Below are 14,097 nucleotides of genomic sequence, written 5' to 3' on the forward strand. Positions count from 1 at the left end.
TTGGGATAGATAGCTAATCCACAGTTAACTTGTCTAACCTTGCTGCTTTAGCTCGATAGGTGCATATCCTCAACTGATTAGCCAACTAAATATTGGTGGCTGTTAATCAATTGGGTTCATTGGAACTTAAAGTTTTCTCCTACAAGTAGTCTTTTAAAGCTTATTCATGTATGAGATTCTAGCATTATGGGGCAAAATGATTAGAGTTTTCACACTAAATGGCTTATTTTAAGAGAGAGAGGGAGAGAGGGACAGAGCGAGAGAGGTGGGTCTGCTTGCTGAATTGGTCATGGGGTTTTATATATACATAATAAATATAATAAACTTTGGACAAACTAATTTACAAATAGTGAAAAGCACTGAAAAGAATTCACACTGAAAACTAGACTATGTTACTGTCTGCCAACAGAATTCCTGTCATGGTTGGTTGGCAGATGAAAAGGGAGTCGGACAAAAATAAAATAAAGATCTAAATAAAAAGTATGACAAAATCAAATAATAAATTCAATTCCTGATCATGGCATTGATCAAGGCTCTTATTTCATCAATGTAAGATAAATGTAATTATTTCATTTAATAAAGTAAAAAGTTCAATAAAACAAGGGGATAATTAATTAGCATTCGGTAAGTAAAGTCACTACTGCAAGTGATGAAATGGGTCATGCATACATACATGCATGCATATGAAATATTCATATAGATATGAATAAGCAAGGGGGAGTTGCTGTTGAATGGGGAGAGTTGTCATGAAGTGTCGGGGACAGAGGCTCTCTCTCTCTTCATTTTTCCCAAGGTACTACAGTACAGCATCTCACAGAATTGTCTTTGGACTTATTTGGTTAGGGGTGGGATTGAAATTAAAGAAAAAGGGTCAGGAGTGGTTGAGGGGCTACCGCACATAACGTGCAGTGTGCATTGTTAATTTAATAACCAGGAAATAGGAATGCATGGTTTAAATGTGAAATGGAGATGACCTCTGCCCCTATATGCCACTATGGGCTGCAAACACCACCTCATGCATTCATCCATCCATACATAAACCCATCCACATACATATATATATATATATTTAGAGAGAGAGAGAGAGAGAGAGAGAGAGAGAGAGAGAGAGAGAGAGGAACAGGGATTACAGGTAGAAGAGATGTCGTTTGGTGATGGTGACGAGTAGGGAAATTAAAAGGGCAAGGCAGGGCAGGTGGTTGGGTATTAAAAATGTATGTATTGGGTAGCCATCACCCTTTTTGCCCCTTCTTTTTGGATGGTTTAGCCCATAACATGTCGTTTTTGCAGGAATGTCTCGCACAATTTAAACCCAACCTAGCCTATCTATATATCTATCAATCTACTTGCCCATTTCAAATTCAAATTGTAGGGTTATGTATCGGAACTCATGGGTCCCTTTTAGAAACAAGTTTTTGATTGATTAGCCCTCAACTTGTCAATTTGTATTTTTTTGTATATATTAATGAGAATGTATACAATAAAGTAATGTTTGGAAACATGAAATTCGATCATTTGAATTTTAATTTATGTGTATTTATGTGAAATTTAATATCCAAATTTATAATTAGAATACAAGGCCATAAACTCTAGAAACCCTTCTAAAAAAATTGTAAAATAAATTATACAATAACAACAATAATAACAACAAATCAAACCTTAAGCTCCATTAGGTAGGATCGATTACACGGATCTTTTTCCACCAATTCACATGATCGAGGGCATTTTCCTCTACCAACCTAAGAGCTATTAGATCCCTCTTCACTATCTCATTCATGTTATCTTAGGTATATCCCTATCCCTTCAACTACTAGTAACAGTAATTAACTCATCCACACTGGTGCATTACTTGGTTTACAACCCTTATCTTATCTTTGACCGATGCTAACCTTAACTTATCATGAATATATTTGTTCCCTAATTTATCCTTTAATTCTATACCACTCATCCACCTTAACATTTGCATTTCAGCAACTTTACTTTTTGAATATGTTATTTCTCAATTGGTCAACAATCTGATCCATAAAGCAATAAAGCATGACTAGTCTTACATCTATCCTCTAAAAAACTTTTTTTTTAAGGATATTTTATGATCACATAGCACTCCCGAAGCACTCCATTTAAGCTAACCTGCTTTAATTCTATGAATAACTTCCTCTTCAATTTCTTATTTTGCTTGCATAATAGATACAAGGAATCAAAACCTACTAGCACTATTAATTTCTTAACCATCAAGTTAAATCTTTTCTCCAACATTCGTCCTACTATGACTAAAACTACATTTCATGTATTTTGTCTGATTTCTACTTATCCTCGAACTTCTAGATTCTAAAACTTCTCTCCATAGTTCTATCTAAAATTCTACTCCACTCCTACTTTAATCAACCAACACGATATCATATACATATAACATACACCACAATATCTCCTTTTATATACTCCTAGTGAGCTCATTAATCACTAGCACAAAAAGACACGGACTCAATGAACATCCTTGATATACACACAGTGAATAGAAAATATATGGTCTCTCCGCTAATGGTCTTAATGCAAGTTATTGCTTTACATATATAGCTTGACATTAGCATACCTACAGCATACTCAATTCTTTTCTGAAACCAACCATAAAGCTTCTCAAGGCACCTTATCGTAGACTTTATCTATGTCAATAAAGACCATGTGCAAGTCCCTCTTTTCTTCTCTAAACTTTTCCATTAATCTTCTTAAAAGAAAAATAGCTTCTTAGTCAATCTCCGAAGTATAAACCTAAATTGATTTTTTGACTCTCTTTCCCCATCTTATTCTACATTTAATTACCTTTTCCCACAATTTCATCATATGATTCATAGGTTTAATTCCACAATAGTTATTACAACTTTGAATATCATCTTTGTTTCGGTATATAGGAATTCTTATGCTTTTCCACCCTTCATCTAGCGTTTTCTTAGATTTTATAATTACGTTAAATAAATTAATTAACCAAATACATCCATTATTGCCTAGACATTCCCAAACTTTAATTGCAATGTTATCCAATCCTATAAATTTCCCACTTTTTTTATCTTTTTTAAGATCGTCCTTACCCTAGTTTTACAAATAAATCACATATTGTTTGCATTTTCCTCATTTGTTGTCGCAAAATTTAAGCCTTCATTATGATTTTCGTTAAATAAACAATAATAACAAACCAAATCTTGAGTCCCACTAAGTTGGGACTGCTACACTAGTTTTTTTCTACTAATTTACCCTATCATGGGCAATTTTCTATGACCTTCATTCAATAACGCATTAAAATAGTTCCCCCATCCCTCTTTTATGTCTTCTTTAATTAAAATATTATCATCGTGATTCTTTGTACGTTTTATGGTACCTATTTAAAGTACGCAGAAACATCAACACAAATTAAGGAATATTAAACACGGATATTAAATTAATTAAAAATGCTCAATATATAAGTAAAAAAAATTTAATAGCCATAAAACATAAAGAGTAGGGAATTCATACTTCAATATTTTCTAAATTGAACTTAATTTCATGAAACTTCTTAAAAATTTTGTTTATCTTTGAATATCAAGCCCATCTTGTATTTTTTTGAGTAATTTGGCTTCTTCCCCTTTGCAAACTTTTTACCATACTATTATATAATACTATTTTTTTTTTTTTTTTTGTAATCATCACAGCTGCACTGTGGGAAAAGCCGCAGAGCCGCAAAATTTATTGTTTATAAATATTTTGCAGAAAAAAAAAAATAGTACTTCAGATTATTGAAGAAGAATAGAATATTTTCATGTGTTGTGTTCTCTAAGTTCTCATATTTACAACATTTTAATGTATCATTTTTTCCATGTCTTCTTTAAAGTACCCTCACACATAAATATAAATTGCTGTTCCATGATATGTAATGATGAAAAAATATTAGATACCAACAACATCGCCCAAAAGCTTATATAGCCCCTTAGGTCCAATCCGATGCATTAAGCATGCGCTTAACGAATTTGACACCGAATTAGGTTAGGCTAATGAAGAACCAGTTAGCTCTGCAACCCGAGCTTGCTAGACTCTCCTTACAAGTCAGAACATATACTGGATCGGGTATTATGATACAATCTTTCTTCCTACCACATCGTCATGAATTGCCGGTACAGCCAGCTAAGCATCTAACATTTAACTGCTTTTTTCAATCCATAAAATTCATTTCTTTTTTGCTAATAATTGACATGCATACTTTTACCCTATTTAAATTTAAAATTATAACCTAATAATGGTGAATATTCAAATGAAATGTAATAAAATTAAATTTAATAAATTAGAGATCCATACTTGAATACTTGCATATTTACTCTAGAGGGAGGCAAAAGTTTTATTTTTATTCTCCACTTTGTTGACTAAGGACAGTTGTTAATATCATGGCATTGGACTTATTCTTTCGTTTTTTTGTTTAAATTCTACTTGCTAATAATTTAAATAGATTTACATGTATTTCTTGATTTTGAATAACATTAATTTTATATTTAAAGGAAAGCGATATTTGTCCACAAAATTAAAACACTCTAACCCATTTATGACTAGAATGTTTTGTGCGTGTGTATATTAGTGACTCATACGACACTCTAACCCATTTATGACTAGAATGTTTTGTTACGTATATCCAAACACCCCCTAAAGGAGGGGGCACTCTGGTTGGTAGGTGTCTAGACTTGATGGTGTCCTTCCAGTCTTTCAAAAATGATTTTTAAACAAATATAGGCATGCAATCATGCATGCATCTCGTGATGCCTTCTGCATTGATAGGCCAATTAAGATGGGGGGGCCATCAGATAGATTATTCCCCGGGAAATTAAAAAAAAAAACTGTTATTTCACGAGCCGGGTTGTCTCTAGGCCCAAATATGCAGTGGGCCAGATCTCATGGGCTGAGAAATTGCAGCCCAAAGACAAACCAGGGAACAAGTGAGGCCCAACTCACACAAAAACAAACAGCTACTATAAACTCCTAACTTCATTTGCAGTAAAGAGGGGAAAACCTAGAAACGGTTTTGGCAGGCAGCTTCACATAGGATATAAGAGTTTACCCAATAAAAGAAGCTAATACCGATGAAACAAAGAAACGGTATTGACAGGCACTTCACATAGGAGGATAAGAGTTTACCCATGAAAAGAAGCTAATACTGATGAAACAATGTGCAGAGAACCAGTGACGACAATAATACCTGATTGATCCCCACTTCTTGCTCTGAGAATCTGATTTGCAGCTCTCATTGAAACTAGAAATGAGCTCTCTGTAGCCAATATGGTTTTGCGCCCGAATTCCCCTGCAGGACAAACTTCTTGATCCCAAAATAACTTCCTGTATTCTCCCATTCCGTCATGAATAATGTCGATACCCAACTCTTCGGAAGCTTGCTTCCAAATCTTTCCTAAAGAGGAAGCCGGAGTGGTTCGAGATTTGCTTCCAGCAATATCAACTTCAGTCAAAAAGACGGCCTCTAATCGTCTGCCTGAAAAACATGGACTGAATCGTCAGTTACACCCTTGTGTCCACTGATAACCACTGAAAATTAATTCAACTTCGCTATTATTATTTGTCTGTGACAAAGGTCATGCTAGCAAATGCAAATAAAGGAGTTAATCCTCTTCTACAAGAAACTAACCTTTTTATCAGATTTACTTCTCTTCAAAGTCTCAGGTTTTTGAGTTAAAATTTCAACAAACAAATGTTTTACTCATTTTCCAGTTCTCGTGACCCCAAAAAGTAACATAAGAAAATAAGCAGCACACAATGTAATGACAGTTTTTACCAGAAAGAATTTCTCTTGCAAAAGCCAAATGGTCTTTGTCACTTGCCATAGCAACAAGAAGAGCAACCAGTGTATTAGGAAATGTCATTCCAATTGTGTCTACCAAAGCTTTGGCAGATTCTTTGGTGTGAGCTGCAACATATTTGGAAAAAAAAATGGTTACAAATTCTGCTGATAGAGATGACATGTAGGTGGTCAAAGGATGTGAAACAAAGGAATTTAAGCTAAAATCAACCTGAATCAAAATTGAATAGCTATCTAATCTAGATCCTCCAACAATTTTTTTTTTCACTCATCTTAAAGACCAAACTGGAAACAAATTTACAATAAAAAGATGAGGTTAATTTTAAGAGACAATGTGACAAATTACCTTAAATCTTAATGCACAAGTGTGGACCATAATATGATGACTATAAGCCAGAAATTGAAATTGAACCTAGTGAGAGTATCCCATTCACTGCAATAGAAATAAGTAAATAAGTACTAAAAAGGACATCAAAATTAAACCTCCATCCAGCAGTATTGTTGCTCCAGGTAATCCTAATGCCTCTGCTTCCTTTGGTGCTAGAAACTGACATCTTCCAAGCATATATGTGTGCTCTAAACCAGCACGGATTGATCCATCTGAAATTCTCCATCCTGACACAGAAGCATCAAACAAATAATGAGATGCTGTATAAGAATTCCTAAAGAAATTAGCTCAACTTAACAAAGATTGATCATGATGTCTTTTGCTCAACATGGACATCAATATTCACCGTTCTACTTTATCAAGTGTCAGGCTCAATGCCATATAGCTACTTTCACAAGTTGCCTCCAGAGTCGGATTGTAGCAAAGAAAAAACAGAAACAACTAATTTGAAAAGAAAGCAGCGAAGGTAAGACAAGGAAGAGAACTCTAATTTGCCAAGTACCATGTGTGCATGAGTCTTTGACATGAGCATCCTTCTACGTATCACAAAACAATCTTTCTTTCTAACAGATAGGCAATAAGGGTTGAAGCTGAGCAAGGTCTATAAGTTCATCCATCACACATGCATCTTAATGATTCAAAAATAAAAAATAATTAATAAATAATATTTTTGCTTGAAGAAAGCTGCAACACATTTGACTGCTCTGCAATCCCATGATCAAGCCACATCATTGAGCCCCTTAAAACATTCTAAAGGCAGACATCTTTGGGGATGCACAGAACGCAGTTACAGCCTTCCAAGCATGAAAAAAAAAAAAAAAACACCTCAGGTGGAGTAAAGCCCATTGTTCAACTCAATTGACATGTAAAATGTGAGCCTTACAATCTACAAAGTACCATTGTAAGAACCAAACCATAGCAGTTTTCTATATGCAGGGCATAGACTAAAAGAAGGATTGATAGAATTAGTTATCTAGGGCGTCCCCTACAAGCAACACATTGCACTTATTATCACCGGGATGTAGCAAAATATGGACAAGGATGGACTAGGCCAGGGCATTCTAGACAGGAAAGGGGAAAGAAGTTAGTATAGGAAACTTAGATTAGATTGGAAACTTGGAATATAGGGATTACGGGCAAAAGCATGTAGACTATGGACACAATGATAAAAAGAAACATTTCGTGTAGTAACCTGAACAGAAAAAAATAAATAAATAAATAAATAATAAATATCTTGGAGGAAATATATTTAGATATTTATAGATATTCATATATATAAATATCTTGGAGGAGATATTTTTAAATATTTATATATAAATATCTTGGAAGAGATATTTTAAGTTACTTAAGTGCTAAGTTATGTTTTTATTTTATAACTCTCATTTCCTCTCTCTCTCTCTCTCTCTCTCTCACGTCTCACTCTCTCTCTCTCTAAGTCCCCCGGATCACTCACGAGTGCTCCTCGATTCTCTCTCCCTCCTCCCAGCTCGTGGGATCTTGGTTTCAAGCCCCACTCCAAAAGTTAGGATTTCGTTTTTCGGGAGTTCCAGGTCGTTTTTCGGGAATCGAATAAGGGAATTATATTATGTCAGTTACTCTTGCAAGTTTTAATAGATTGAAATACTGGATATATTTATATATATATAGTTATGGCTTTTCCTAGGTTTTTAAGCCTAGGGTTCGGTTAAAAGACTTTCTTTTCGAAACCAACCAATTAAATTTGAATATGATATTTTTGGATTAAAGTACTGGACTTTCTAAACGTTTTCACCGATTGAAAATTTGGGATTTCAAACCATAGGAGTGTTTTAATACGAACCAAAGGCAATAGGGTTGATTATCTCCATTTTTCCTGTACTTAACTACGTATCTATATTTTAGTAAAATAACAACTTGGAGATACTCATACCCCTATTTTCAGCACAGTGTCTATTTTCCCAAACAGTTATTTTATTTATGATTTACCAGGTGAAAAATTGTGTGGCATGAGTACAGTTTTAGTTGGCATGAATGAACAGGTTTTGTGTAATACTGAATTGTAACGGCTATGAGCCGAGATTAGATATGACAGCCGGGGGCCGATGTTAGTAAACAGTATATGATAGATATTCCATAGAATTACGAACAGTTTATGTTTTATACAGTTTTATGAAAATGAATTATGATTTTAGTTTTATGATGTAAATTGTCATATATGATTTTGGAGCCCTATGAATATAATATGTTATGAGCACGGTACCGTATCTATATGTTGGGAGATAGTGGAACCACACGTCTTAGAGAGAGTGTTGGTATTAGATAGTCGATTGGAGTCCTGGATAGTACTCCCCGATGTAGAATTCTGGGGCCCCATCCAATGCAGAATTCCAGGTGACCCTCTGATGTAGAATTCCGGGTATAGGGTAGGCTCAATCGTACTTACTACTTAGTTTGACTTAACTATAGTCGGCCGGCTATATGCTAGGTCTAGCCTACGGGCTACACAACCCATCATGGGAGGAAGCATGTCGTAGTAGTATATGAACGCGTGACGACGCTAATTCAGTAGTCCAAGTTGTATCTTCTAGGCATATATGGGCATATTTACTATAGAATGAGCTATATTGAGCCAACAGTATTTTATTATGAAATTATGGGTTTGCCAACAGATATTATTGCAGTACTGTTTTTAGAATGTCAATTAAATGTATTTAAATGTTAACAGTAATATGTGTACACGACAACTCATGCTAGCCACACACTGGTAATAATATAATTCGTCTTTTTGAGAGGTGTCTCACCCTATTATACAAATCATGTTTCAAGTCCTTCGAGGGATCGAGTCTAGCGTACTGTTGGGCTAGTGTTAGACAGTCGATAGATATTGTCAGAGCTAGTGAGACATAGCCAATAGTTTTGTTATTTTGGGGATTGTAATAACAAAATATGGAATTAGTTATGTATGTATGTGGGAAATAGTTAGAACTCTGGTAAGTGTTGAATGTATTAGTATGTAATTTCCACTGTGTATGTATATGATGATTAATATGGAACACCCTTTTTCCCTTATTTGGGCGGGCTGTATATGTATGGTATCAAAGAGACGTGTATGTTATGTTTTAGTAGCACTCCGGGCCCACGTAGAGGGTCAAGGCGTTGCAGGTGGTATCAGAGCCAGGTTTCGATCCTAGGACCTATGGGTTATGGGCCTACCATGCTTCTGCTGGGCCACTCTGATCCTGTAATGCCCCAACCCTTTACGTGGGTCCGGAATGCTACTAAAACATAACATACATGTCTCTCTGATACCATACATATACAACCCGCCCAAATAAGGGGAAACGGGTGTTCCATAGTGATCATCATATGCATACACAGCGGAAATTACATACTAATACATCCAACACTTACTAGAGTTCTAACTATTTTCCACATACATACATAACTAATTTCATATCCTCCATATCCTCGTATTACGATCCCCAAAATAATAAAACTACTGTCTATGTCTCACCGACTTTGACAATATCTATCGATTGTTTAACGCCAGCCCGACAGTAGGCTAGACTCGATCCCTCGAAGGACCTGAAACATGATTTGTATAATAGGGTGAGACGCCTCTTAGTAAGATGAATTATATTATTATCAGTATGTGGCTAGCATGAGTTGTCGTGTACACATATTACTATTAACATTTAAATACATTTAACTGGCATTCTAAAAATAGTACTGCAATATATCTGTCGGCAAACCCATAATTTCTTAATAAAATATTGTTGGCTCAATATAACCCATTTTATAGTAAATATACTCATATATGCCTAGAAGATACAACCTGGACTGCTAAATTAAAGTCATCACGCATTCACATACTACTACGACATGCTTCCCCCCATGACGGGTTGTGCGACCCATAAACTGGACCTAGCATATAGCCAGCCGACTATAGCTAAGTCAAACTAAGTAGTAAGTACGATTAACCCTACCCTATACCCGGAATTCTGCATCGGAGGGTCACCCAAAATTCTGCATCGGATGGGGCCCCGAAATTCTACATCGAGGAGTACTACCCAGGACTCCAATTGACTATCCAATACCAACACTCTCTCTAAGGCGTGTGGTTCCACTATCTCCCAACATATAGCTACGGTACCGTGCTCATAACATAACATCATATTCATAAGACTCTAAAATCATATGTGGCAATTTACATCAAAAAAACAGAAATCATAATTCATTTTCATAAAACTGTATAAAACATAAATTGTTCGTAATTCCATGGAATATTTGTCATATACTGTCTACTAACATCGGCCCCCAGCCGTCATATCTAATCTAGGCTCATAGCCGTTATAATTCAGTATTACACAAAACTTGTTCATTCATGCCAACTAAAACTGTACTCATGCCACACAATTTTTTACCTGGTAAATCATAAATAAAATAACTGCTTGAGAAAATAGACATTGTGCTGAAAATAGGAGTATGAGTATCTCAAAGTTGTTATTTTACTAAAATATATATACGTAGTTAAGTACAAGAAAAACGGAGATAATCAACCCTACTGCCTTTGGTTCGTATTAAAACATGCCTACGGTTTGAAACCCCAAATTTTCAATCGTTTTAGAAAGTCTAGTACTTTAATCTAAAAATATCATATTTGAATTTAATCGGTTGATTTCGAAAATAAAGTCTTTTAACCGAACCCTAGGCTCGAAAACCTAGGAAAAGTCGTAACTATATATATATATATAAACATATCCAGTATTTCAATCGGTTAAAACTAGCAAAAGTAACTGACATAATATAATCTCCTTACCTAATTTCCTAAAAACAACCTAAAACTCCAGAAAAAGAAACCCTAACTTTTAAAGCAAGGCTTGAAAATGAGATCCCGCGAGCCGGGAGGAGGGAGAGAGAATCGAGGAGCACTCATGAGTAATCCAGGGGACTTAGAGAGAGAGAGAGAGAGAGAGAGTGAGAGAGAGTTATAAAATAAAAACATAACTTAGCTCTTAAGTAACTTAAAATATCTCCTCCAAGATATTTATATATAAATATCTAAAAATATCTCTTTCAAGATATTTATATATATAAATATCTAAAAATATCTCCTCCAAGATATTTATAAAATAAATAAAATAATAAATAAATAAATAAATATAATAATAAATATCTTGGAGGAGATATTTTTAGATATTTATAGATATTTATATATATAAATATCTTGAAGGAGATATTTTAAGTTACTGAAGGGCTAAGTTATGTTTTTATTTTATAACTCTCATTTCCTCTCTCTCTCTCTCTCTCTCTCTCTCTCTCACGTCTTACTCTCTCTCTCTAAGTCCTCTGGATCACTCACAAGTGCTCCTCAATTCTCTCTCCCTCCTCCCGACTCGTGGGATCTCATTTTCAGGCCCCGTTCTAAAAGTTAAGGTTTCGTTTTTCGAGAGTTTCGGGTCGTTTTTTGGAAATCAGGTAAGGGGATTATATTATGTCAGTTACTTTTACAAGTTTTAGCCGATTGAAATACTAGATATGTTTATATATAGTTACGGCTTTTCCTAAGTTTTCGAGCCTCGGATTCGATTAAAAGACTTTATTTTCAAAACCAACTGATTAAATTTGAATATGATATTTTTGGATTAAAGTACTGGACTTTTTGAATGTTTTCACCGATTGAAAATTTGGGGTTTCAAAGGTGGTAGGGTCGATTATCTCCGTTTTTCCTATACTTAATTACGTATCTATATTTTAGAAAAATAACAACTTCGCGATACTCATACCTCTATTTTTAGCACAATGTCTATTTTTTCAAGCGGTTATTTTATTTATGATTTACCAAGTGAAAAATTGTGTGGCATGAGTACAGTTTTAGTTGGCATGAATGAACAAGTTTTGTATAATACTGAATTGTAACGGCTATGAGCCGAGATTAGATATAACGGCCGGGGGCCAGGTTATGATTGACGGCTGGGGGCCGATGTTAGTAAACAGTATATGACAAATATTCCACAGAATTACGAACAGTTTATGTGTTATACAGTTTTATGAAAATGAATTATGATTTCAGTTTTATGATGTAAATTGCCATATATGATTTTAGAGCCCTGTGAATATGATGTTATGTTATGAGCACGATATCGTAGCTATATGTTGGGAGATAGTGCAACCACACGTCTTAGAGAGAGTATTGATATTGGATAGTCGATTGGAGTCCTGGGCAGTACTCCCCAATGAAGAATTCTGGGGCCCCATCCGATGCAGAATTCCGGGTGACCCTCCGATGCAGAATTCCAGGTATAGGGTAGGCTCAATCGTACTTACTACTTAGTTTGAATTAACTATAGTTGGCCGACTATATGCTAGGTCCAGCCTACGAGTCACACAACCCGTCATGGGGGGAAGCATGTCGTAGTAGTATGTGAACGTGTAACGACGCTAATTCAGTAGTCCAGGTTGTATCTTCTAGGCATATATAGGCATATTTACTATAGAATAGGTTATATCGAGCCAGCAGTATTTTATTATGAAATTATGGGTTTGCCGATAGATATATTGCGATAATATTTTTAGAATTCCAGTTAAATATATTTAAATGTTAATAGTCATATGTGTATACGACAACTCATGCTAGCCACACACTGATATAATATAATCCGTCTTACTGAGAGGTGTCTCACCCTATTATACAAATCATGTTTCAGGTCCTTCGAGGGGTCGAGTCTAGCATACTGCCGGGCTGGTGTTAAACAATCAATAGATATTGTCAAAGTCGGTGAGACATAGACAATAGTTTTGTTATTTTGGGGATTGTAATAACAGGATATGGAATTAGTTATGTATGTATGTGGGAAATAGTTAGAACTCTAGTAAGTGTTAAATGTATTAGTATGTAATTTCCGCTGTGTATGTATATGATGATCAGTATGGAACACCCGTTTCCCCTTATTTGGGCAAGTTGTATATGTATGATATTAGAGAGACGTGTATGTTATGTTTTAGTAGCACTCCGAGCCCACGTACGTAGAGTCGGGGCGTTACATTTCCACTATTTATCTTCAAAAGATCAAGTGGATAGGGGAAAAAGCTAGAGAAATTAAAAGAATAGGTTATAAATGTTGGTACATTGGAAAAGAAAAACATAAAAATGGGGTGAGAATCAGTGTAGACAAAGACCTAATTGATAATGTGCTAGACATGAAAATAATAGGGAATAGGATTATAAAAATAAAGATAGTTTTAGAGGACTAGGTGGTGGAGATGAGGAGAGAAAATATGGTAAAATTTAAAGATAAAATAATCAAAAAGCGGAATTGGATAATAGGAGATAAGGAAGATAATCTATGGAATATGATGGCCAATTAGTCAAGGAGATTTTAGGTGAATCTAGAGGAAGATGCTCAAGTAGTAAAGAAAGTTGGTGGAATCAAAATGTCCAAAAAGCCATAAAGACAAAAATAAGTAGGCACAAAAACATGGCAAAATTGTAGAAACATAGAAGACCTTGAACAGTATAACGAGACAAGAAAAGATGCAAAAAAGACCCATTAGTGAAGCTAAACGTAGAGCTTATGATCATTTTAAAAACTAGGCTAGATACAAAAGAAGGAGAAAGGGGCATATATATAAACTTCCTAGAGTTAAGGAAGGAAAGTGCAGAGACATGGGTAAGGTAAAATGTATAAACAATGAGGAAGATAATGTCCTCATTAAAGAAGAAGACATAAAAGAGAAGTGGCGAAGATAATTTGATAAGTTGTTATGAAAACTAAATTGAAAGTTTGAATTTAGAGTTGACAAATGATGAAAAGACTAAAAATATGAGATTTTTTTATAAATTAGAATCAATGAAGTAAATAAGGTGTTAAAAAAGATGAAAGTGGAGAATCAATAGGATCGGATAACA

General features: G+C 34.9%; 1 protein-coding gene across 13 annotated transcripts in view; it reads right to left on the reverse strand.

The window, feature by feature from the left end:
* The window catches only part of LOC131145430 (dihydrofolate synthetase), a 51,844-nt gene that overhangs the window by 22,079 nt on the left and 15,668 nt on the right, over positions 1-14,097 (reverse strand). For 8 of the 13 annotated variants that reach the window (XM_058094494.1, XM_058094495.1, XM_058094497.1 and 5 more), the window contains 3 exons: positions 6,305-6,436; positions 5,798-5,929; positions 5,210-5,497 (listed from right to left, as the gene is read on the reverse strand). In XM_058094494.1, coding sequence (XP_057950477.1) covers positions 5,210-5,497; positions 5,798-5,929; positions 6,305-6,436 — 552 coding nt within the window. Of the gene's footprint in view, positions 1-4,980; positions 5,498-5,797; positions 5,930-6,304; positions 6,437-14,097 lie in introns of those variants that run through there. The other 5 variants (XM_058094498.1, XM_058094496.1, XM_058094499.1 and 2 more) reach the window with 1 other exon arrangement.

The sequence above is a fragment of the Malania oleifera genome, chromosome 13 (assembly GCF_029873635.1).
Source record: "Malania oleifera isolate guangnan ecotype guangnan chromosome 13, ASM2987363v1, whole genome shotgun sequence".
NCBI classification, from domain to species: domain Eukaryota; kingdom Viridiplantae; phylum Streptophyta; class Magnoliopsida; order Santalales; family Ximeniaceae; genus Malania; species Malania oleifera.